General features: G+C 50.2%; 3 protein-coding genes across 3 annotated transcripts in view; 2 read left to right on the top strand and 1 right to left on the bottom strand.

Moving 5' to 3' along the window:
* RANBP17 (RAN binding protein 17) overlaps positions 1 to 7,245 on the top strand; it is a 455,080-nt gene extending 447,835 nt beyond the window's left edge. Inside the window, exons 26-28 of the mRNA XM_033180282.1 lie at positions 1,960 to 2,058; positions 3,965 to 4,092; positions 6,827 to 7,245. Coding sequence (XP_033036173.1) covers positions 1,960 to 2,058; positions 3,965 to 4,092; positions 6,827 to 6,923 — 324 coding nt within the window. The 3' untranslated portion in view covers positions 6,924 to 7,245. The remainder of the gene's footprint in view (positions 1 to 1,959; positions 2,059 to 3,964; positions 4,093 to 6,826) is intronic.
* Positions 7,246 to 13,909: 6,664 nt separating this feature from the next.
* On the bottom strand, positions 13,910 to 16,734 carry LOC117066090. Its single transcript, XM_033181559.1, has one exon. It carries the CDS (start codon positions 16,732 to 16,734, stop codon positions 15,961 to 15,963), a length of 774 nt encoding a protein of 257 aa, XP_033037450.1. The 3' UTR covers positions 13,910 to 15,960.
* Positions 16,735 to 17,052: 318 nt separating this feature from the next.
* TLX3 (T cell leukemia homeobox 3) lies at positions 17,053 to 20,070 on the top strand. The gene is made up of 3 exons (XM_033178617.1): positions 17,053 to 17,713; positions 18,077 to 18,320; positions 19,322 to 20,070. The coding sequence occupies exons 1-3, from the start codon at positions 17,152 to 17,154 to the stop codon at positions 19,530 to 19,532; spliced, it is 1,017 nt and encodes a 338-aa protein (XP_033034508.1). The 5' UTR covers positions 17,053 to 17,151; the 3' UTR covers positions 19,533 to 20,070.
* The last annotated feature ends 2,822 nt before the right edge of the window (positions 20,071 to 22,892 follow it).

The following is a 22,892-nucleotide window of genomic DNA, read 5'->3' on the forward strand; positions in this document are numbered from 1 at the left end:
GACCTGGGAAGTGATTCTGTACTTAAGCATTTCATCCAGTATTCTTCCACATGCTCCTTCTCCAAAGGAATTTGCCCCCATTGGTTGGCTGTTTCCCCCATACCCTACTGTAAGATATTACAAAAAATAATTCTGGATATGGGCTGCCATGTCAGTACCATTTAAGCAGATTTGCTCACTAATTTTCATATTTCCAGAAGAATAAAAAGGAAAAAAGAATCACCCATTTTAGCCAACTTTATTTTTAGAAAAGCGTTTTATTCAAACATCTCCTTACTTATTACAGACATAAATACATGCATTCAGACAAATGAATACACAGGAGAACCATATAAAGTAATTGGTGCATCACTTCAAGATGCTTTGTCAGTTACTGGAGGAATTTGGTGCCTCTAACTTTAATCTTTTCCATTAAACTATCTGTTCTGCCTTCAGATTGTGAAGCCCATAATATTTTAGACTGTCTAGATGGATCTGTTAGTTTTGCTTGTCAGTGTAATTTGTGGCTCTATGACTTTGGGTGGCTTGTTAGATTGTACATGGAAACTTGTGATCTGCAGATGATGTTCAACATCCCAAGCTTAAGTCCTAGCCTCTCCCCAGAGAGACTGGACATAGAATAAATACGCAATTGGCAGATTTCATTTGCAACCAGCCTAATTGTTATGATGATGTATAGAATGGCAGACTTTTAGAACTGCAAAAAAGCTCATTACTGTTACTATATACCTTAAATGTTTATAGCACTTTTAATCTTTGCAATGCATTTTGTATACACTATCTCATTTGATTCTCAGAGCTTCCTTGTGCTGGATTATTATTTCCCTCCTTATAGTTAATGAAACTGAGACACAGAGAGATTCAGTAACTTGCCTGATATCACAGGGTAAACTGGATTTCAAAAAATACCAGAGGACAAAACCAGCTGTGTTCCAAACAAGCCAGGTCACCAAAGCCCAATAAGGAATGGTGTGTGCAGTGATCTTTGCCACATAACGGCCATTTCCCCTGCCCTCTTTTGGGGGAAAGGAGTTCTGGAGCTGTGGGAACAGAAGAGCTTAGAGGTAGGAGGTAAAGAGTCCAAGAAGCAGAAACTGTATCATCAGTTCCACATAAATGACAGAAACCTGTTTCACAGCCACTTGCCTGGACTATTGCAGCAGCCTTATCCCTGGTCTTCCTCCTTTAGTTTCACCTGCACAGTACACATTCTACATGTCTCCAAAGAGATCTTTCTTAAATGCAAATCAGAGCATGTCTCCACCTTTGCTGCAAACATATCACTAGCTCCCCGCTACCATCAGGATGAAGTCCAGATTCCTCAGCAGTGTCTTCCAGTCTGGCACTAGCGTCTCACCTCTGGCCCACCTCTCTTCTCTCCTGTCATGCTAAGTTTTTTACCATTGCAGAACACTTTGTGTGCATCCCCACCCTCCTTTTTTGATGCCTTCTCTGCTTAGAACACATTTATAATGAACTCCTTAAATGTTCTCCGTGGAGTCTTCCTGACTTCTCCTCAAGGATTCAGAATCATCCCATCCCTCCAAGAGGGGCCATGGAGAGATTTCATCTCTATAACATGACCTCTTAGGTGAAATGGGAGGCAGACAGGAAGGTGAGCTGAGCTTTTGCCTGGTGCCCTAGCATAGAGGAAAGCGTATCAGGTTTGAGAGACAGGGACTGATCATCTTAGCCCAGGGACCTCTTGACATCTGCCTATCTGGAATGTTCTCACCAAGGCTTTCAGAAGTAGAAGCTCTTCCACAGGGAGCTAGCTGGGGGTCTTTGCCAATAGTTTCTACAGGCAACATTATAAGCTAGAGTCTAGGCTGTTTGTCCAGGAAGAGCTTTCATAGCTGTTAGTAAGATGGAGGGGTGGAATTTGAGCACATGAAAGGCCTAGGATTAGGGGGACTCTGAGCCAGGGCATCTCAGTCTTTATGTGACTCTGTCTTCTAGATGATGTCTGTCCTCATGAACACCATTGTCTTTGAAGACTGTCGGAACCAGTGGTCAGTATCCAGGCCTCTCCTGGGGCTCATCCTGCTCAATGAGAAGGTGAGTGTGATTGCAGGAAGTCATGGGAGGTGGTCCCTGGGAGAAGAGAGCAGCTGTAAACTAGGGTGAGCTGTGATGATGAAGGACAGAGGAGCAGAGCCGACTGAGTTTGAGCTGGGACCTTGAGAACTCTGTGAGGCTGTATTCCCCTACAAGGCCCTTCCCCAAAGGTCTCAGATCTTCTTCAGGTAAGAGAGGCCTCAGAACAAGTGCTTCTGGAGCTAGAGCTCCCGCTCACCAGCTAGGTGGTTTGCTCACTAGTGTTTCAAGATTGTCCTCACTCCACTCCCCGCATTCCAGGAGAATTCTGAGCAACAACCCTTTTTGCCTTCCTTGACCACTCTTTATGTCTGAGATCCCCACTGCCCTAGATGGTGGCAGCAGCAGCCCATCAGGGATTCCTCACAGAACCAGCAGTCTTCATCTGGGGAGCACACGTCTCCAGCTTCTTTAGAGGACTCACCACCTGGGCTGCCTCCCAAGCCTCTCCAGCTTCCTGTTGAACCCATGCATCTCCCTAGTAGTCAGTAGGAACAGTGCATTACAGCTTGGGAGAATGAATTGTCTATACACTAAGATAGTACTGGGGAAAAAGACAGTGAGATTAGAGGCAGCTGCATGCATTAAAATTCAAACTAAAATCCCAGCCTTGGAAGGAAACTAATAGAAGAAGAAAATATATCAAAAAGAGAAGAGCTGTCTCATCATTCACCTGTGCTGAAGTATCCAATTTTAGCCACATTCAGTAGCACTGTCATTCATCTTCCCTCGGTGTTACTGTGATTTAAATCCAAGCTCTATAAAAGAGAGCAGTTCTTTTAAAATGATTGAGAGGGAATAAGGGCAAATTCAGTGTTTGGGAAAAGCTTATGACATCACAATATTATACTTTACTGATGGAGGCAATATTTCACCATTTAGGATGAAAAACTAATAATTTTCTATTTGGTGTGAGTCACTGCATCATTATAAAAGGGAAAAATAAGTAGTTTTGTGCATTCCCAATCTTGTTCAGTAAGACATTGTGGTTTAAGTATAATGCCTGTGATATATAGTATTTAGGTATTAGTCTGACTACATATTAATTATGTGTGTTTTCTGATGTAAGCTGTTTTAATGTATGATGGAAATTAAATATCATGCTTTTGGGGCTTGAAAGAATAAATGCATGACTGACAAAATGTTGTCTTTGTGCTGAAATTAGGCTGTTTCCAATGATTAGGAGCTGTGTTTAGCATCAGAGCTTGTGTTTGTATAAAAGCCCACAGTCCTCAGCAGAAAAGAAAAGGCTGTGCAGATATTTGTGACCAGGCATGACAGATATTTTTCTTAGTGCCAGAAAGCTCTCCCCAAACTAAAGCAAGCCCCTCCAGTACCCCACCTCAGAGGAGTAAATCCATTCCAGCCCCCAAGGACAGAGACTTGGAACAAAGCCCGAAGTTGTTTAAGGAGTGACTCAGTGAAGCCAGGAAAGATGATAAGGCCTGAGGAAAGACCCCTGGCCTTGCCTTCAGTCACTTAAAATGCTCCCTGGGCATTTTTAGTTATTTTCTTCAGCCTGGAGACCCCTCCCATCTCAGTCTTTGTGTGATTAGAAGAGATGAGAGTCAGGAAAAGCACGCATTCAGTCCCCCCAGAGGAGACAAGGACTTCACGAGCGTAAGCAGTGACAATAGAACAATTACAGCAAGACCTTTTATGGAAGGGATCATAGAATTTATAACAGGAGCGTCTCTATGGCGTAGATTTTCTCTAAGGGCTTAAAGTTCAAAGTGGAACTAGACAAAAACTCCTCTGAGCATTAGTGAGCCCTGAGTAGACTAGAGCTGGTCTAGCCATCCCCCTACCAGCTGTCTTCGGGCCGGGTTTGGAGTCAGAGCTCTGACACTATTCTGTCTCCCATCAGTATTTCAGTGAACTGAGAGCAAGTTTGATAAACAGCCAGCCTCTCCCCAGGCAGGAGGTCCTTTTCCAGTGCTTCAGAAACCTAATGGAAGGAGTGGAGCAGAATCTGTCCATCAAGAACAGAGACAGGTGAGCATTGCCCAGTAGTGTGTCGCTGGGGAAAGTAGACATTCCAGGTTTGTTGAAAATAACTGTCTTGTGCTTGACACAGCTCACGCATGGATGTCCCTTTTCTATTTCACCTTGTGATCCTAGACTCAGTTCCATTCCAAATTCAGTAAATATTACTGGTTATTTGCTTTCTTCCAAGCGTCATACTAGGCATTATACTGGGATGCAGAGATTAATAAAATGTAGTCTCTGCCCTTAAGCAGTTTACAATTCAACAGGAGAGATATGAAAAAATAACTACAACTGAAAGATAAAAAGAAGGAAAGTGCAAATCTGCTATGGAAAGTGAAGAAAGACTTCTTGGCATTTGAACAAATATAGGCCTTGAGGTCAGACAGATCCCAGTTACAGCTGAGTTAGGATCCTGACTATAGCTAATAATAATGTATTGTATATTTCAAAATAGCTAAAAGAGAGAACTTGAAATGTCCCCAACATATAGAAATGATAAATACCCTAGGTGATGGATACCCTAAATCCTCTGACTTGATCATTACACATTCTGTGCATGTAACAAAATATTGCATGTACCCCATAATGATGTAAAAATATTATGTATCAATTAAAAAACAAATTGGCCGGGCACGGCAGCTCACGCCTGTAATCCCAGCACTTTGGGAAGCCAAGGCGGGCAGATCACCTGAGGTCAGGAGTTTGAGACCAGCCTGGCCAACATGGTGAAACCCTGTCTCTACTAAATATACAAAAATTAGCTGGGCGTGGTGGCACGTGCCTATAGTCCCAGCTACTCAGGAGGCTGAGCTAGGAGAATCGCTTGAACCTGGGAGGCAGAAGTTGCAGTGAGCCGAGATCACACCACTGCACTCCAGCCTGGGCAACAGAGTGAGACTCTGTCTCAAAAATAATAAATTTAAATTAAAATTTTTTTAAGATGATATTTTATATCTGGCCTTTTTAGGTTGTGTGGCAGTAGGCAGTTAACTTCTGTACTCCTCAGTTTCTTTACCAGTGAAATGGAGATGATAATAATCAGTTGTGATGTTTAAATGACAGAATGCAGTGAAGCATGGCATCTGGGGCCTATGACCTACAGTATTAGTTTCTCCCTCTGCCTGTCATTTAAGAATGGCTGGTATCTCAGTTGCCAATGAGATCTAAATGAAAGGAACCTGAACTTATCAGCTAGGTCTGACTTTATTCATTCATTCATTTAGTTCATAAAACTTTATTCAGAATCTACTGTGTAGGCATTGGGGTTACCAGTGGTAAACCAATTATGTAAGGTTCCTCCCCCTCATGGATCTTACATTCTAGTAGAAAAGACAGACAGTAATGAATGATGGAGAAAGAACATGTGTTCAGGGAAAAAAAAAAAGGTCTGCACCATCCTTTTATAAATGCAGTAGCATTCAAATGCTTCTCCATTTGAAATGCAAATCATCAGTGTATTATGGAGTTACCACAGTGTATTCTGGAGTTACCAGCCTGGGCTTTGGTAATACAAGACCAAGTCAGTTGGAGTCTGCAGACATATTCCCTTGACTGTTCGCTTCAAGATCCTCTATCACACAGAAAGGGACAACCTCAGAAGCCAGCCAATGAGACTTGAATGGGGAAGCCCTAGGTGTCTCGGTGGAAATTATTTCACCTAAGGCTTGGAAATTTGAGTACTGCCTCCTGAGCTGCTCTGTGAAATGATGGAAGGTGGTCCTCCTAGTTTAATGAGAGTAATAGGCAGCGAAGACTGACTATTGTCCATGTACCAGGCACTGTGTTGAGTACTTACAGGCATACAGGCATTGCCTCAAACTGACCCAATAAATTCTTTTTTTTTTTTTTTCTTCTTGAGACAGAGTCTCGCTCTGTTTCCCAGGCTGGAGTGCAGTGGCACAATCTTGGCTCACCGCAGCCCCCACCTCCCAGGTTCAAGTAATTCTCCCACCTCAGCCTCCCGAGTAGCTGGGTTTACAGGCGCCCGCCACCACACCTGGCTAATTTTTTATATTTTTAGTAGAGACATAGTTTCACCATGTTGGCCAGGCTGGTGTCAAACTCCTGACCTCAGGTGATCCACCTGCCTTGGCCTCCAAAAGTGCTGGAATTACAGGCATGAGCCACCGCAACCGGCCTAAATTCTCACTTTCTACAATCCTTTGAGTAACTACTCATATTAGGTACCAAGACAAGAGGTTAAGTATTCATCCAGTATCATCCGACTTGTAAGTGTAGAGCTAGGATTTGAACCCAGGTAGTCTAACCCCATGCCCCCTCTTTTTCAGCTACTAAATTCAGTTTTCTCACCTGTAAAATGAGGATACTCATACCTACCTCAGGGAAGACTTGTGATGATTAAATGAGCTTACCAGTAAACTCAATCCAATGCCTGGCACATAAACTTTTGGTTTTTTTTTAATAATATTGCCATCTATGTGTAATTTAACTTTTCTAAAATTGTTTTTTAAAAGTAGAACCACAAAATGTACACCTCAAGATGGTCAGAGTGAATTTAGTGGCAACCCTGTTTTCCAGGAAGGGATGAGGGGTTGGCAGTACTGGTGGCAGAGCAGCAGTGGCGGTGAAAGTGGAGAGAAAGGAGCTCAGCTGAAATCTAGAGCCTTCCTCCAGGAGGGGCCTCCCCAAAGTCCTGAACTCCAGAGTGGCTTTATCGTCCAGAAATTCATGGAGGCTTGGCCTCATTACTACCCTTGACCCTTTCTTCCTCTTTCTGCAGGTTCACCCAAAATCTGTCTGTATTCAGAAGAGATGTGGCAGAGGCTCTGCGCAGTGATGGCAACACTGAACCATGCAGTCTCGACATGATGAGCTGACCCGATTTTTCTGACCATGTGTGGAGCAGCCTTTGTCAAGAGACTCCTGAAGGTCTGGGTCTCAGGACAGTGATGTTGGCTAGCCCAGGGGAATGTATTTTTCAAAATATACAAGCAACAACAAAAGCCCTACCTTCTTATATGTCTAACCTAATTATAAGAATTTCTAATAGTACACAGCGTAAACTCAGTCTTTTCTCTGAAAAGCAAAGGATGTGTTTTCAGTCTTTCTATCAAATACTATCTTTGTTCTCCTAATGCTCTGAAAGGATATGGAAACAATATTTAACCAAAGAACATAATAAACCAGGTTTGCACCTAAGTGTGTACTAGTTTATGGTTCTGCAATCAAGGTTGTCAATGTGTTGGAGATGCAGCCTTCACCATGGACTCTGGATTGAGATGAATGCCATTGGAACCTGTTAAATGAGTAGTTTGTTATGTGTCTGGAAGAAGCAGCATTAGGGACTTTGGGCTGTGAGCATTTAGAACGAGCCTGGAAGCACTACAGAGCATCCCACAGGACCACACGCAGGCCTCCCTGCCTCAGCTGCATCTGATAAAGTTGAGAGACAGTAACACAATTAAATGACTTACAAACAATGTTTGCTTTTCACTGGCATAAATCTGAAGTGGTTCAGTCTAGAAGAATTAAGCTGTGCAATTACTGCCTGCAGAGATATTTCTTCAGGAGGAGTCATGTAGCCCCAGTCAGGAGTTCTGGGTGGTGCCAGCATCCAGTCCTCTGCCTCCATTTAATTTTTAAGAGAAGGTGAAGGTAACTATTAGAATATAATATTTGAAGCAGCTCTGCTTTCTTAGGGCTACCCAAAACAGTTCTAGGTGCTAAAATTCAGATTTTCAGAGGATGAGAAACAGGTTTCCAACTCTCCACAAAAACTCTTATTACTGTTGGGACTTGGGATTGTGACTTAACCCAAACCCAGAACATGAAGAAGACCTTTACAGTTTGTGCTATACTGTTACTAGGCTATTAATTTGAGATTGCCCACTGTCAAGTGTTTTACTGTCTCACTGCTGTTTTTATGATTCTGGCTTACAATAAATATTGTGTCCTTTATTTCTGATAAGACATGAAAGGTTGGCCTTACTGTTGAACAAGAAGTAAATCCACAGGCTCCTGTTATAATCTCATTTCTCAGACTAGTGTCTCTTGAAACCTTCCGTGATAGTTGAGTTTTGCAATAGGCTTGTCATATAAAAGCAGAGTCACTCAAGTTTATCTCAAAATGTTTGTCTTCTGTGTATGAAGGAAATGAGGCAAAAATATGTTACATATGGGGTTACTTCTAGTATTTAATGGATAAATAAGCTTTGGCCTTACACTATGTTTCGTTAGAAATGGGATTTATAATTTTCCTTGAGAAGGTGAATTCTGAATTCTGTAAAACATCAGCTGTTCAGAGAAGTTTGACATGAATTTCTGTTTCTTGAAGGCGTATAACTGCACACTCACCACACAGAAATGTGTTAAGGAAGGTTGTCCCATTCTGGCATTCTTTACCGATGTCTAGTATCTAAAAGCACCATACTGTTTGCATTAAAATGTTCACCAGAAAATGACCATGGGCACTCACTTCTCCTTGCCACACTGCCAGAGGTCACCTGGTGATTTCACAGCAGACAAGAATGGCTCCATCAGACTTGGCCTGGGAGAGCTGTTCTCAGAGGACAGGTCAGGCCTACCCCACTGCTGACGTCTACAGGACCTGCTAGTAGAGCTGGCCTCACAGGGCACACTGCAGGCAGCATGCATCAGCTGGAGAAGACTCAGCAGACAGTTATTGAACATGCATCGTGCCCTTTACATACATGATCTCTTCTAGTCCTCACAATAGCCCTCTAAAGTTTAGACAGTGTTAGCTCCACTTTGCAGATAAGGAAACGAGGTTAAAAGATGGTGTCTATAGCTTACATGGGTCACACAGGCAAGATTTGAACCCAGATCTGTCTCACCTCAAAGGAATTCCTGGCCCCTTGCAAGGAAGACCTGTATTTCAGAATGGTGAGTTGAAACTAGTTAATATTTAGGTCCATTGTCATCTGTTTCTCAGGACTCTATTGTTACATAACACATTACTCCAAAACTCAGTGCCTTAAAGCCATGTTTATTAACTGACGGTTCCTATAGGTCCGGAATTTGCAGCTGGGTTTCAGGCTGTCTCTCTCACAGGCTGTGATCATCTCAGGGCTTGACTGGGTAAGGCTCTGCGTCCAGACTCACTCGTGATGGTTAGCAGGAGTCAGTTTCTCACAGGTTGTTGCCTCAGTTTCTTGCCAAATGGGTCTCTTCACAGGGCAGCTCACAGCATGGAACCTTGTTTCATCAGAGAAGAGCCAGAGAGATTGCAGCAATCTGGAAGTCACCGTCTTTTATAACCTAATCTCAGAAGGGCCATCCCATCACTTTTGCTGTATTCTGTTCATTAGAAGTAAATCACAAGGTGGGGATCATGGGGAGCCATTTTTTTTTTTTTTTTTTTGGACAGAGTCTCGCTCTGTCACCCAGGCTGGAGTGCAGTGGCACAATCTCCGCTTACTGCAAGCTCCGCCTCTCGGGTTCAAGCCATTCTGCGTCAGCCTCCCGAGTAGCTGGGACTACAGGCGCCTGCCACCACGCCTGGCTAATTTTTTGTATTTTTAGTAGAGAAAGGGTTTCACCATGTTAGCCAGGATGATCTCGATCTCCTGACCTCGTGATCCGCCTGCCTTGGCCTCCCAAAGTTTTGGGATTACAGGCCTGAGCCACCATTCCCGGCCATTGGGAGCCATTTTCAAAGCTGTCTGCCAAAACTCTTGTCTGGGTGTTGCTAGAAAGGTTGAGTTTTAGCTGTAAATTTCTTTCTTAAAACCTGGAAAGGAACCCTCCTTTTCCTTTAGAGGGCCAGGTTCCATTCTGAGCCCTTACTGAGGGAGGAAAAGGAAGTGGGGAAGCTGGGATGTTTAAGGATCACACTCACGCATACTACACACTCATCCCACAGTGGATGAGAACCAGATTTGGGACTCTGCCTCCAAGACTGCCAGAGTCTGCCTTGGTGAGGGACAGGGGATTCTTGAGAAGAGACCTGGAGTTCCACGTGGGAGTGGGCCCTGTAGGGACATCCTGTCCCAAGGATAAAGCATGCACAGACACACAAACCTGTGGAGGCTGTGTGAAAGACAACTAATGGAGCTGCTGGGTCTAATCAGATTCAACTTACTCAGATTGAACAACAGGAAAAATTAGTGCTGGCAGTTCCAAAGGGCCTACCACTTCACACACGTGCTCAGAGAGGATGAGGTGGGAGGTGTGGCTGCTGTTTGCACACCCATCCTTCTGATGGGACTCTAGTGTACAGACAGATGGACTGTTCCTGCAATGTGGGTGCTAAGTCAAGCCAGCTGCTTCAGGGATGCTCAAACAAGAAACAGTTTGAAGGGATTTGTACTTTGCTCAGTTTTTGCCTTCCACACTGACTTCAGAACCTGGCCTCTGAGAAAGATGTATTCTTCCTGTATTCCGGATGTTTCTGTTATTCTGTGTTTTCCAATCAGGCTTCTCTAGGATGGGGGACAAAGGAGTGTAGAGTCCCTGCACTGCGTGTGATTATCTGAACTGCCCAGAAAAGCCCTCCTGGCCTTCTGGACTCCCTTCTATTGGCCCTGACATCCTAGAAGTACCTACGGATTACGGTAGTGAGGGCCCCTTTCAAAATGCAGAAGTGGCTTGCCATGTAGCTGTTAGCTGAGATTAGTGACCAGATTAGCTAACTACCAACAGCTGGACATGAGAACCGAAAACAGAGTGGGTTTGGTGAGAAAAATTGAAGAAACTGAAAGATCTAGCATATGGGAAACTTGATCTAGATGTTCGGCAGTTTTGGAGAAGTAACATTTGAGAGAACCCAGCCCCTTATGATAAGGAGGGAAAGGAGTTCCTGAAGAGAAAAGCAGGGTAGAGTAAAAAGGGAGGAAGTAAATGTTTCTTTTTTTTTCCTTTTTTTTTTTTTTTTTTAAGACAGGATCTCACTCTTGCCCAGGATGGAATGCAGCGGCACGCTCACAGCTCACTGCAGCCTCAACCTCCTGGGCTCAAACAATCCTCCCACCTCTGCCTCCTGAGTAGCTGAGACTACAGGCTCATGTCACTGCACCCGGCGAATTTTTGTATTTTTTGTAAAGACAGGGTTTTGCCATGTTGGCTAGGCTGGTCTTGAACTTCTGGGCTCAAGCGATCCACCTGCCACAGCCTCCCAAAGTGCTGGGATTACAGATGTGAGCCACCACTCCTGGTCTTAAAAGTTTTAAGATGAACATAAAATAATCAGAACTGCTATCATTTATTGAGCACCAAATAAGCATTGCAAACTGCTATCTAATTTTATGCTTTCCAGTAAGAATGTCAAGAATTATCCCCATTTTAGAGATGAGAAAACTGAGACTAAAAGACTGACCCAAAGCCACATAGCTAGAAAGTAGACACATCATAATTCAAAGTCAGATCTGCCTGACCTCAAAACTCGTGTTTCTTTTTCACTATAATTCCTTGAACTAGGTCCTTCACAGCTGGGCCTAGGGGACAGTTGGGTGGGAGAACTCAATGTGAACCACTTTGACACCCACAATGGGACTAGGCACTCCCAGAGAAAGGCCAGTCCAGGACCTGGGCCCGTTGTGTGCTGCGTCTGTGGGTCCTGCCACCGATTCATCCTCCTCCCTGAACTTCCTAAAATCATTCTTGAGACTTTTAAATGTTTTATTGAGGTGCAAGTTTACAATGACAGCAAACCTTTCAAACTACAGCAAGAGTAACCTGCCTCCTTGGCATATTAAAAAATAATGTGTCGGTTTTTACATCCCATAGTTTGGATTGCTGATAAGAGTGCTTCCTTGACAAGATTCTTTTTGAGGTTTACAGAAAGCGTAATAAAATATGTAAGTTACATTTCCACAAACAAAAGCTATAACATAAGTTATTTATAAGTGTGAGATACAAACAGTATCACGATAAATAAACCATAAAGGGTACCTGCAACATTCATCTTAATGTAATTTGCCCAACGAAAGTGTTGAAACGAAGTCAAATTTAGTAGAGAAATCTGTCAGGAAGGGAGGAAAGTTGTGGAGCACAAATGGGGAAAATGGCTGATGTGTAGGGGAAGGAAACAAGGGCATGAGATCAGGTTTGGAGGTCCCTGAGAAGGCCACCTCATGCATTTGCCCACCCTGCCTGCCCTTCCTCACCTGAGCCTGAGCACACTGACCGATTCCTGCCACCCTGCACACGCTGCCATCTGCACAGTCCCTGCTCACGTGCCCTTTATTATCTCCATCAGTCCCCCACCCCATGGAAAAAGGAATCTCTCCCTGCTCTCCTCTCCTCTAACCCCCAGCCCTAGGGCCAGCTTCCTCAGGCTGCTGCCAGTCTCCCTGCCAGGGCCTGGGTCTGGCCCAGCCCAAGCACCTTGGCAATCATTCTTTCACATCACCTGCCACAGATAAAGCTAATGAGCTGGATAAATAAGATCAGTTCTGAGGGGAATGACGGAAATCAACGGGTAGAGAGGATGATGAGGTGAGGGTGCTGCTCTGGAGGATGGGCAGAGAGGTGAGGGCTGGCCTGGGTCGTAAAGAATGCAAGGAACCAGCCGTGGGGGTGCTGGGGGAGGTGAATGCCAAACTGAGTGCACGCAAATGCCTGCGCCCAATTCTGACCCCTTTTTCTTATCCCTTGTCTGACCTTGCTTTGTGCTATTGAGTTTAATATTATAAACCTTGATAATGTCCTCCAGTCCTCCACGCCCTGGACCCAGTCCTGGGACATGGGATCAAATGCCACCAACACCATTTTGCCTGAAAGGAACTCTCAAGCCAGTAGGGGAGAAAAGTGAGCCCCCCTATGGCCAGCCCTCATCACCACTCTTGGCCTCATTCACCCAGACCCTGCACTGATTCCCCTCTCCACTCAGTCCTGTGACTTACAGTCTTTACCACCTACTCCCAAATAGGGGTGTAATGTAAAGGAGAAAGTGTGGGCTTTGTAGTCTAAAAGTCCTGGGTTCAAATCCCAGCTCACCCCTTTCCACTACGTGCCCTTTTCCTTCCACTGGCTGGCAGACTCTTGAGACTGATCAGACCGCCTCAGGAAGGTTCTTCCCCACGTCCTGCCCACTGGGGGAAGCAGTGATGAAGAGCCCAGACTGCTTTGTCCCCACTGTCAGATGGGGAAACCAAGCCCCTGCGCTGGGGTATGGTCCAGGAAACGTGAGTAGGTGCTCAGTAAATATTCGTTGAATAAATAAATGAATGGGCGAATAAATTTGGGCAAGTGTCTTTAGAGCCTTCCATCAGGAGAACTGGAAGGGCCCATAGGGACTCCTAACTAGGGTGTGTAAGCCAAGAACAGCACGGCAGGTCAGCAACCTGTGACATGGTGTGTGCGCCAAATTGTGTTTCTGTCCTTTTCTATGGAAGCAGACCACAATATTTTCATCGGTGTTTCAAATAGGGTAGCTGACCCAAATACTTTTAAAGTCCTGATTCAGTCTCTACCCCTTTTCACAGACGGGAAATGCAGTCCCATTTCACTCAGGAAGTCAATGGCAAAATGAGCCTGGAGGAGCCTCCCACAGCTGGGTTCCTGGGCCAGCTGGAAATCCCAGCATCTTTCCTGTCACGGCTGAAGCCCCACCGTCTTCTAGATGACTCTCAGCAAAGCCTCCACCAGCTGCACCCCTTTCTCCCAGCTTCTTCATGGAGAAGAGGAGAGGATGTGCTGCATCCTGAAAGTCTCTCTAGCTCCAGGAATCTGGTCCCGGTTCTTACAATTCTCATTTCCTAATCTCTTTCAGTGTGTGTGCCTCACTGTTCAAGCGACAGCAGGTAAATTACAAGGGCAGCAAGAAATTACAACCTCAGGAACACCAAATACATATCGGAACATATCTGGCCAAAACAGTGCTCAGAGGAAAATGTATGCCCTCGAATGCATTTATTTAAAAAGAAAGAAAAATTGACAAATTTTCAACTCAGCAAAGAAGAAATAAATAATTTTTGAAACCACAACATTCATGAAGGAGGTGGCATTTTAAAAGGGGATAAGACATCAAAGGCTTTTTTTAAAACCAACAAAATAACAAACCTTTGGCAAGTATGATCAGGAGAAGACATGAATGAGCAACACAGGGAATGAGATGTGGAAGGTATTAGTACAGATTCGTATGAAAGTTGCAAATTCTGAGAGAATCTTCCCACAGTGTTGTAACAACACATTTGAAAACTCGGATGAAATGGACAGTATTCTGGGCACTGGCTTCCAGAGTTGAGCAGGCATCAATGTCACCTGGAGGGCTTGTTAAACACAGACTGCAGAGTCCTACCCCAGAGTTCTGATTCCATAGGTCTGGCGAGGGTCCAGGAATTTGCATTTCTAACAAATTCTCCAGTGATGCTGCTGCTGCTGCTCTGGGAACACACTCTGAGAACCACTGTCCTAGGGACTAATCCCTGACCCAAGTTACCCCCACTCCTGAGCTGCCTAAGAGCTATCTCGATAGGAAGTGAAAGGAGGCTTATGATTAGTGGCCCAAAGCACCTTCATCTGGATGACAGGGCTGGACCATGAGGAACCGTGGATCTCAGGAAGCCAGAACCCAAGCAGTGAAGCAGAGCCCTGACCCGTGCCAGGCTTTACCTGGAGGAGCTTATTTAATCCTATGAGGTTTACTTACTAGATGAGAAAACTGAGGCACAAAGAAGATGAATAATTCCGAGTCCACAGCTGGTAAACTGAAGTGGGAATCCCATTCTTAAGCACACGCCCTGGGAGCAGTGCTGTACCACCCACACCTTAGTTCCGTGCCACAAACCTCTGTGCGCTGGGCCTTGTTGTCCCGATTTAACAGTGTCTGAAGTGACAAGGGCAGCCCTGAGTCCGGGGCACTGGAAGCCGGAAGGGAAGTGGAGCTGGTGAGGTGCCAACTCCAGTCCCCAAGTGGGGAGCTGTGCTTCCCTTGAACTCTCAAAGCCTCCATTCCCTCATTAGTGAGAAATTGGGGCCACTAACAGCCCTTTCCTCACAGGGTCATTGTGAAGAATAAATAAGTGTCCACTTCCCTGCCTGGCACAGGCTAGGTTCTCAGCTACAGTAGCTTTATAGTTGTCATCAAAGTTATTATTATATAACCGCCAGAGTTTCTCACAGGCACTTCCACAGATGCTATCTCATTTTGCTCTCACAGCCACCCTGGGGGTAGCTGGTGCCCTTTTTGTTTTACAAATAAGGAAAATGCGGTTCTGGGAGGGGCAGTTAGGGACCCAACAGCCCCCACCCTGCCAGTGGCAGAGCCTGAATTAGAAGCAGGAGGCCCCCTGGGGCCAGAGCAATGGCATCTACCCGGTCTGAGGGTCTTTGTCGCTGGAAGGGAGTGAGGGAGCACTTGCCCAGACCCCAGGCATCCTGCAGCTTTCACGCCTCACTGTTGGGCCTCCCTCTCCACACCCACCAGGAAGGCTCAGCAAGGGCCAGTAAATTGCCCAAGGTCACACAGCGGGCAAGTGACCTAACTCCAGACCCAGGCCTGGAGGTCCTGAAAATCCCGAGGCGTTTGGATTGTTGGGAGAAGAGAGACAGAATCCCCAACTTGCACCTCCTGTCCTTCCCGGTCCTCTGAAACTGACCCTACTGGTAGACAAACACCTTTCTCTCCAACGTACTGAGCCCCTGCAAATAAAATAAAACTGCCAACAAAATAAACAAGAGTCACAACAATAATATATTAGCCATTACTCTGGGGGGATGCAGTGGGAGGTGAGCCAGCTTCCGAGTGCCCACTACGTGCCAGGCCCAGTGCTCTGCGCTCCCTCAATATCTCACTCGCGGCTCACGAACAACCTGCATGCACGCATTATTTCCCTTTTTGCAAACGAGAAAACCGAAACCTAAATATATGGAGTCACTTACTCAAGGTCACTCAGCTAGGAAGTGGCCAGTCCAAATTTGAACACACTTCTGGCCCACAGTACCTCCGAGCTCTCACCACTGTCCGCACCACAAGGAGCGGGAGGAAGAGCCCGGGCCAGGGGTTCGACACTCAAAGAGTTTACACCTAACGATTTTAGAATTAGCTGGAAGAAAATGATTCCGCTTGTCTCCCCAAAGCTGCAGCGGAAGGTGACTACTTTGTGTGCGGTCCTGTCCACGGTGCCCTGGGCCCGGATAGACAGTCACTGAGGCGCGGGCAGAACGGGGAGTGGTTCCAGCGCCCAGACTGGACTGGAGCCGGGAGGGGCTCACCACTCGCGTTTCCCAAAGAAATCTGCGATTTGCTCTAACTATGAGCTGCCCGGCCTTTGACATTCGGTAACCCGAAGTCCCTAGACCCGCCGAGCCGCGAGCGGGTTCCCATGCGCGACGGCAGCCCCCTCCATCCTGCAACGAATTTCGAGAGTCAGGTTCCCGCTCCCCACCGGGCGACCCCGCGTCCCTAGCCCAGCCGCAGCTGGCACGCGTGGGCACCTGCGAGTCACGCCTCGGTCCGCCTGGCCGAAGCCAGGGAGTGTCTCCAAAGTGGCCGCGACGCCGCGGCCGAAACCCGGGCGGGGGCGAATTCTCCCCACGCGGGTCGGCGTCCTCCGGAGTGCGGAGAACGCTACGGTGCTCCCCTCGCCCCGCGCGCAGGCAGCGTGAAGCCTGCCCCCGGGAGTGTGCCCCTTTCGTTCCTCCAGCAGCGGTAGTGTCCAAGGGGCTTCTGCGGATTCCGCCGGGTCGTCCCGGGGTTGCAACTCCATTGTAACTGAAAGGATGCATTTGGTTTGGCTTTTGCTCAGACGAAAAAAAAAAAACTGGAAGAAAACGAAAACCCGCTCAGCAAAAGACAATTTCACAAGCGTAGCGCTCTACCCGCCCAGCGCAGTGTCTGGGAAGCGGCCGGGCCGGGAGGAGCGGGGAGCGTCTGCTAATTGCAGCTTCGTTAGATTTCGGGTTTGGGAGGCTGCCGTTCGGGCGCTAATATCCGCCGCCCATTATCCCGGCTAATAAATTTGACCTATTGTTCGTTTGTTAAAATGATGTCACCTTGGAACAGTCCCTAAGCTCCTATTTCCATGAATTAGGCCTTTATTGAAAGCCGGGAGCCAATGAGAGGAGAGAGGCTTGTTGATCGCAGCCAATGGCTGCTGCGGGAGAGGAATTAGCAGCGGAAACTCCAGGTTCGGTTCAAGAAAGATGACACAGAGCCTGTCGGGCCCGCGCACTCTTGGCAAAGTTTCAGTGCGACGAGAGGCGCCGGGCGCTCCATGGCCGCGCCGTAACGGGGACCCAGCCGCCTCCCCGCCCAGCCCAGCCCAGCCCTTCCGCCCGCCCAGGATGGAGGCGCCCGCCAGCGCGCAGACCCCGCACCCGCACGAGCCCATCAGCTTCGGCATCGACCAGATCCTTAACAGCCCGGACCAGGACAGCGCACCCGCCCCGCGGGGCCCCGACAGCGCCAGCTACCTGGGAGGGCCCCCGGGGGGCCGTCCGGGCGCCACATACCCATCTCTGCCCACCTCCTTTGCGGGCCTCGGCGCGCCCTTCGAGGACGCGGGATCTTACAGTGTCAACCTGAGCCTAGCGCCCGCCGGCGTGATCCGGGTGCCCGCGCACAGGCCGCTGCCCGGGGCCGTGCCACCGCCTCTGCCAAGCGCGCTACCCGCCATGCCTTCCGTGCCCACGGTGTCAAGCCTGGGCGGCCTCAATTTCCCCTGGATGGAGAGCAGCCGCCGCTTCGTCAAAGACCGCTTCACAGGTGAGCAGAGCTGGCGACCAGGCTCCAGGCCTCCGCCCTCTCGGGGCCAGAGGCGCCGCGCCCTGTGCGCTCCACTCCCGGAAACCATTCCAGAGGCCCAAGCGCGGCTGAGGCCTCGGCCCCAGGGCCCCGGGCAGCCGTAGTGGGGAGGGTAATCGGAGAGTTGCAGGAAAATAAGCTCGTGCCTGGGGGAAGGGACAGGGGGCGAGGGCGTCTCCCGACCGGCTTGGTGTCGCTGGAAACGCGCGCGACCAGCGAAATAGCTGAGCTCTCCGTGTCCCACGGGGCGCCACGGGGTCCGCATGGGGCCTGAACGGTGGCCGAGCCGGGCTGGGCTTCAGGGGCTCTCGTGTGTCTCCGCAGCGGCGGCCGCACTCACGCCCTTCACCGTGACCCGGCGCATCGGCCACCCCTACCAGAACCGGACGCCGCCCAAGCGTAAGAAGCCGCGCACGTCCTTTTCCCGGGTGCAGATCTGTGAGCTGGAAAAGCGCTTCCATCGCCAGAAGTACCTGGCCTCTGCCGAGAGGGCGGCGCTCGCCAAGTCCCTCAAAATGACGGACGCGCAGGTCAAGACCTGGTTCCAAAACCGGAGGACCAAGTGGCGGTGAGAGAGGCCTGACCCGGCCCACCTTACACCTGCCCTTCACCTGCCCCGCCCCGAGCCGCAGCCTCGACTTGCCCCATTTTAAGGCTATCCAGTACCCCCGCCCCCTCCCATCCTCTCCGCAACACACCTCCACCCGCCTTCGCAGATTGTACCTCTTCCTTTCATCCTTCTCGCTGGCCTGTGCTTCTCTCTCCATCGTGGTCTCCCACGCCTCGGTTTCTCCTCTATCCCCATCTCCATCTTTCGTGAGCCCCTCCAACTCTCTCCCCGTGTTTTGTACGGTCTCCTGCGCTCACTTGATTTCCTCTCACCCCCCGCCCCAAACACACACGCGCACACACACACACACGCGCACACACGCACACACGGGCCTCTCGCACGTTCCTTCTCCTCCTTCTTCCAGCCCGCCCTCTCAGATTTTCAACAATCCTCGTGGACGCCGTTTTCCTCCCCCACCCCCAACCCATCTCCGCGTCTCCACTCCAGCCGCGTTTTTATCCGATCTCTGTTTTGATTCAACCCGTAAACGACGAAGCGATCGCGTCTGCAAAGGGTTTCATGACAGGCTCTGGGCGAACTGGATGAGGCTGACCCAGCCCCCGGGCGTCGTGCGGGTGGTGCAGAGCCAGACTGCCCACCCGCGGAGCCCAGCGACCCCGGTTCCCGCAGGGCCAAGTCAGTTACACATAGGCCCTGCCCTTGCTATTCGGCGAAAGGAACAATCTTTATTGTTGGTGAAGCCACAGTACCCGGGCGTGCAGGTGGGCGGCGGGCAGAGTCCCCTCCTGGAGACCCTCTGGCACACAACAAAAACAAATGATCCCAACCTGCTCCCTGGATGTGAGGGCCTCGGGCGTAAAGCGCGGGCTGGGAGGCAGACGGTTTCTGCGCCTCGAGGCTCCCGGATGGCCTCGGCTCCCGGGAGGGCCGGGGCCCCGCCGGCGGCCCCGCGGTGCCGGGTGCATGACGGTGCTGTCCCTCTCCCTCCCCCGGTGCAGGCGGCAGACGGCGGAGGAGCGGGAGGCGGAGCGGCAGCAGGCGAGCCGGCTCATGCTGCAGCTGCAACACGACGCCTTCCAAAAGAGCCTCAACGACTCCATCCAGCCCGACCCGCTCTGTCTGCACAACTCGTCACTCTTTGCTCTGCAGAATCTGCAGCCCTGGGAGGAGGATAGTTCCAAGGTTCCTGCCGTCACCTCCCTGGTGTGAGCCCACCAGCGCGCACCGTCGCCACGGATCGCCGCCCCCACTCAGCCGGGAGCCCCGGACCCCCCAGCCGGGCTGCGGGGGAACCGGGGCCGAGAGGGAAAGGGGTCGCCAAGCCCGAGTAGGCCCCAGGGCGCGGCTATAGACTGGCCGGCCGCGGAAGGGGGTCGGGCCTGGGCTCCGCGCGGCCGCACAATCCGAGCCCCAGCCCCGCGCCCCGTCCCGCCCCAGGCCCGGGCCTGACAAGAAAGCGCCTTACGTTTCTCCGCCCCCCGCCCGCACCCCCCGGGCCGGGCGCCTGTATTATACTTTGTACTTTTGCCCAAACGTGTAAATAATAAAAAGTTTTGGCTTTTTTTTGCTTTAGAAACCGGCCACCTGCTTCCCCCGCGGGGGCCGCTGGAGGAGGGGCAGCCGACCCGGCCCCTGGGGGAAGTGTCAGGGGCCCGGGGCACCCTGCGGTTTAGGCTGGGTCCACTCTTCTTCTTTTCCGTTCCTTTTATTTAAGTCGTTTTATTTAATAAAAAAGTTAGCTATTTCACTTAACGCCGCTTTTATTTCGTTTTCGTTCCAATAATACTCGGCGACCTCCGGCCCTGCGCCCCACCCCGCGGCCCTGCGCCCCACCCCCGCGGCGGTAGAAGCCGAGCGGAGGTGCGCAGGAAGCGTCCACTTCTGAAGGTTCGTCTGCATTCGCCTCGGCTGCAACCCCGGCCCGGGGCCCCGCGGAGGACGCGCGGTGCAGGTCAGTTGGTGCCGGCCGCCCTCAGCCTGGGTGCGCGCGGGATGGGAACTGGAGGCGGGAAAGGTGCCCCAGGCCCGAGGGCCGCGGGCCAACGCCGGGGCGGGCTGGTGAGTAAAAGGCCGGGCCTGGACAGATGCATAGGCCGTCCCCAGGTCAAATCCACCTGGGGGGCGGGAGGCAGAGTGGCCTCGAACTTCTTGGAACTCAAACCGGAACTCAGAGCTCCCCTTCACCCCGCAACCCGCTTTCCGCCCTCTTTTTCCTGCGGAGCCTCAGAGAGGACCTGGCTCTGACGGGTCTGGGCGCTCTGTGGGCAGGCTTTGCGCGCAGAACCGGTGCAAATCCTCGGTCTCCAAAGGCCTGGGAAGCAAATGCAGCGCACAACCCCGGGGACCCCGCTCCTTGTCGGGTTTGCGTGGGACCCCAGGTGGAGCATGACGTCATGTGACGTCACCGCAGCCCCCGCGGCGTCACTGGGCTGGAGTGGGCGGGGCGCCCGGAACTCAGAACTCCAAGCCCTGGTGTGGCAGCGGCGTGGCCTGGTCCACCCAGCTCCACCGTGGCTCAAGAGTTGGAAGTTTCAGAATTGCGAGATTGGGAGCGGCTGACCCCTTCCAACCGTGACTAACAAACAAAACCCGTGAACGTTTTCTCTTGTTCTTGGATTTTTCCCCCTCTTTTATCATTCTCGCTTTCAGTCTTCTAAAAACTTACTTTCTGGCCTCTCCGTTTCTTTCTCTACAATGTTCCCTGTTTTCTCCTCTGTGTGTTACCCTGGGTCTCTGTTGTACCGTATCTTTCTCCTTTTCTTTACAGTTGTATGATTTTTCCAGTGTAGTTCGTCCTCTATTGCTTTTCACTGCCCTCAGCCTTTTCTTGTTCTGTGGTCTCCTCCTCCTCTCCCCAGTTCTGACTCTTGGCCTCTGTGTCTCTCTGCCTTTCTTTGTCTCCCTCCTCTCCGTTGTCCTCTTTTTGTCCTTTTGTCTTCCCTTTCTTGTTTCTCGAATCTCTTTGCCTTGATGTATCTGTCTTTGTCTCTCTCTCTCCTTTCCTTTCTCCCTGACTCCTTCTCTCCCTCTTCCAGGCCCAGCTCCCAGCAGCTCCTGAGGCAAAACACTTTCGAGGCCGTGTCCCAGAGCCCCCCACTCCACGAGCACCCCCACCCGCCTCATCCCACTGCCTCCCTCGGTGCCAGAGCCGTGGGCCACCCTGCGGGTCCCCGTGCTCCGAGCCTTCGTTCTATGCGGACTGCGGGACTGTCTGCACCTGCAGGGCCGGAGGAAGGGGAGGGCGCTTGAGAAACATCTTTGAACCCCCAGCGCTCCCGCCCTCACCTCCACCCCCAAGCCCAGCTAGTCTGGGATCTGCGCCTTTGGGGACATAAAGACACCCGGGGAGGGACTAGGGTGACTCAGAACTTCGGGTCTCTTCCGTGAGTGTTTTCCTGAAATGCTTTTATTTTCTCCACTAAAAAGCCTGATGAACGCCGTCATCGGGTTGGGAAAGGCTGGCCCTTCGGCTGAGGGCTAGAGGGACCCTTAAATTTGCTGGCGGAGAAGCGCCTTCCTTAGAGACGGGTGTCGCGGTCCAGCTCCGTTCCGTTTTATTCTGTTGCTCCATAATAAGGCCTAGCGGGTTTTTTTTTTTTTTTTTTTGTTATATTTCCATCGGTTTTTGGGGAACAGATGGTCAGGTGGTGTTTGGTTACATGAATAAGTTCTTTAGTGGTGATTTCTGAGATTTTGGTGCGTCCTTCACCCGAGCAGCGTACACTGTACCCACTGTGTAGTCTTTTAGCCCTTGCCCTTCCACCCTTCTCCCCGAGGCCCCAAAGTCCAATGTTTCTTTTTTCTTTCTCTCTCTCTCTCTTTTTCTCCTGAGACGGAGTCTAGCTTTGTCGCCAGGCTGGAGTGCAGTGACGCGATATCGTCTCACTGCAACCTCCGCCTCCCGGGTTCAGGCGATTCTCCTGCCTCGGCCTCCCGCGTACCTGGGACTACAGGCGCCCGCCACCACGCCCGGCTAATTTTTTGCATTTTAGTAGAGACGGAGTTTCACCATGTTGGCCAAGATGGTCTCAATCTTTTGGCCTCGTGATCTGCCCACCTCGGCCTCCCAAAGTGCTGGGATTACAGGCGTGAGCCACAGCGCCCGGCCAAACATATTCTTATAAGGCTTAGAGTTTTTGTTTTTCAAAATTACTTTTGTTGTTTTGCCTGGGTGACCCTCCCTTCTTTGTGCCTCTTTGGAGACACACGCACGTTGACTTTTTCTTTCTGTCCGGCGCCTCGCTTTGCGCAGAAGGCCTCTGGCCGGGAGGCCTGTCCGGGGTAGGCGTCCAGGCAGGCCGGGGGTGGGGAGCTGGTCTGGCTTCGGCCCTCCGGGACGCCGGGCTTTCCCGCACCCAGTGCCTTCGGGGCATTTGGCGTCTTCCAGCTCTTTGCCCTCACCCAGCCTTGCCGAGCCAGAGACGGGCTACGGGTCTTTTCCAGTTACAGAACTGAGTCTACTCATGTGGTGCCGAGTAGCGACCATCTCTCGCCCACGTCCACCCAGAGCAATGTGGGCGCCCCCAGCGGATGGGAGCGACTGCCAAGCGGTTAAAGGGCGTTTAACGC

Source organism: Trachypithecus francoisi, unplaced genomic scaffold, assembly GCF_009764315.1.
Source record: "Trachypithecus francoisi isolate TF-2019V2 unplaced genomic scaffold, Tfra_2.0 Lachesis_group2, whole genome shotgun sequence".
In the NCBI taxonomy this organism is placed as follows: domain Eukaryota; kingdom Metazoa; phylum Chordata; class Mammalia; order Primates; family Cercopithecidae; genus Trachypithecus; species Trachypithecus francoisi.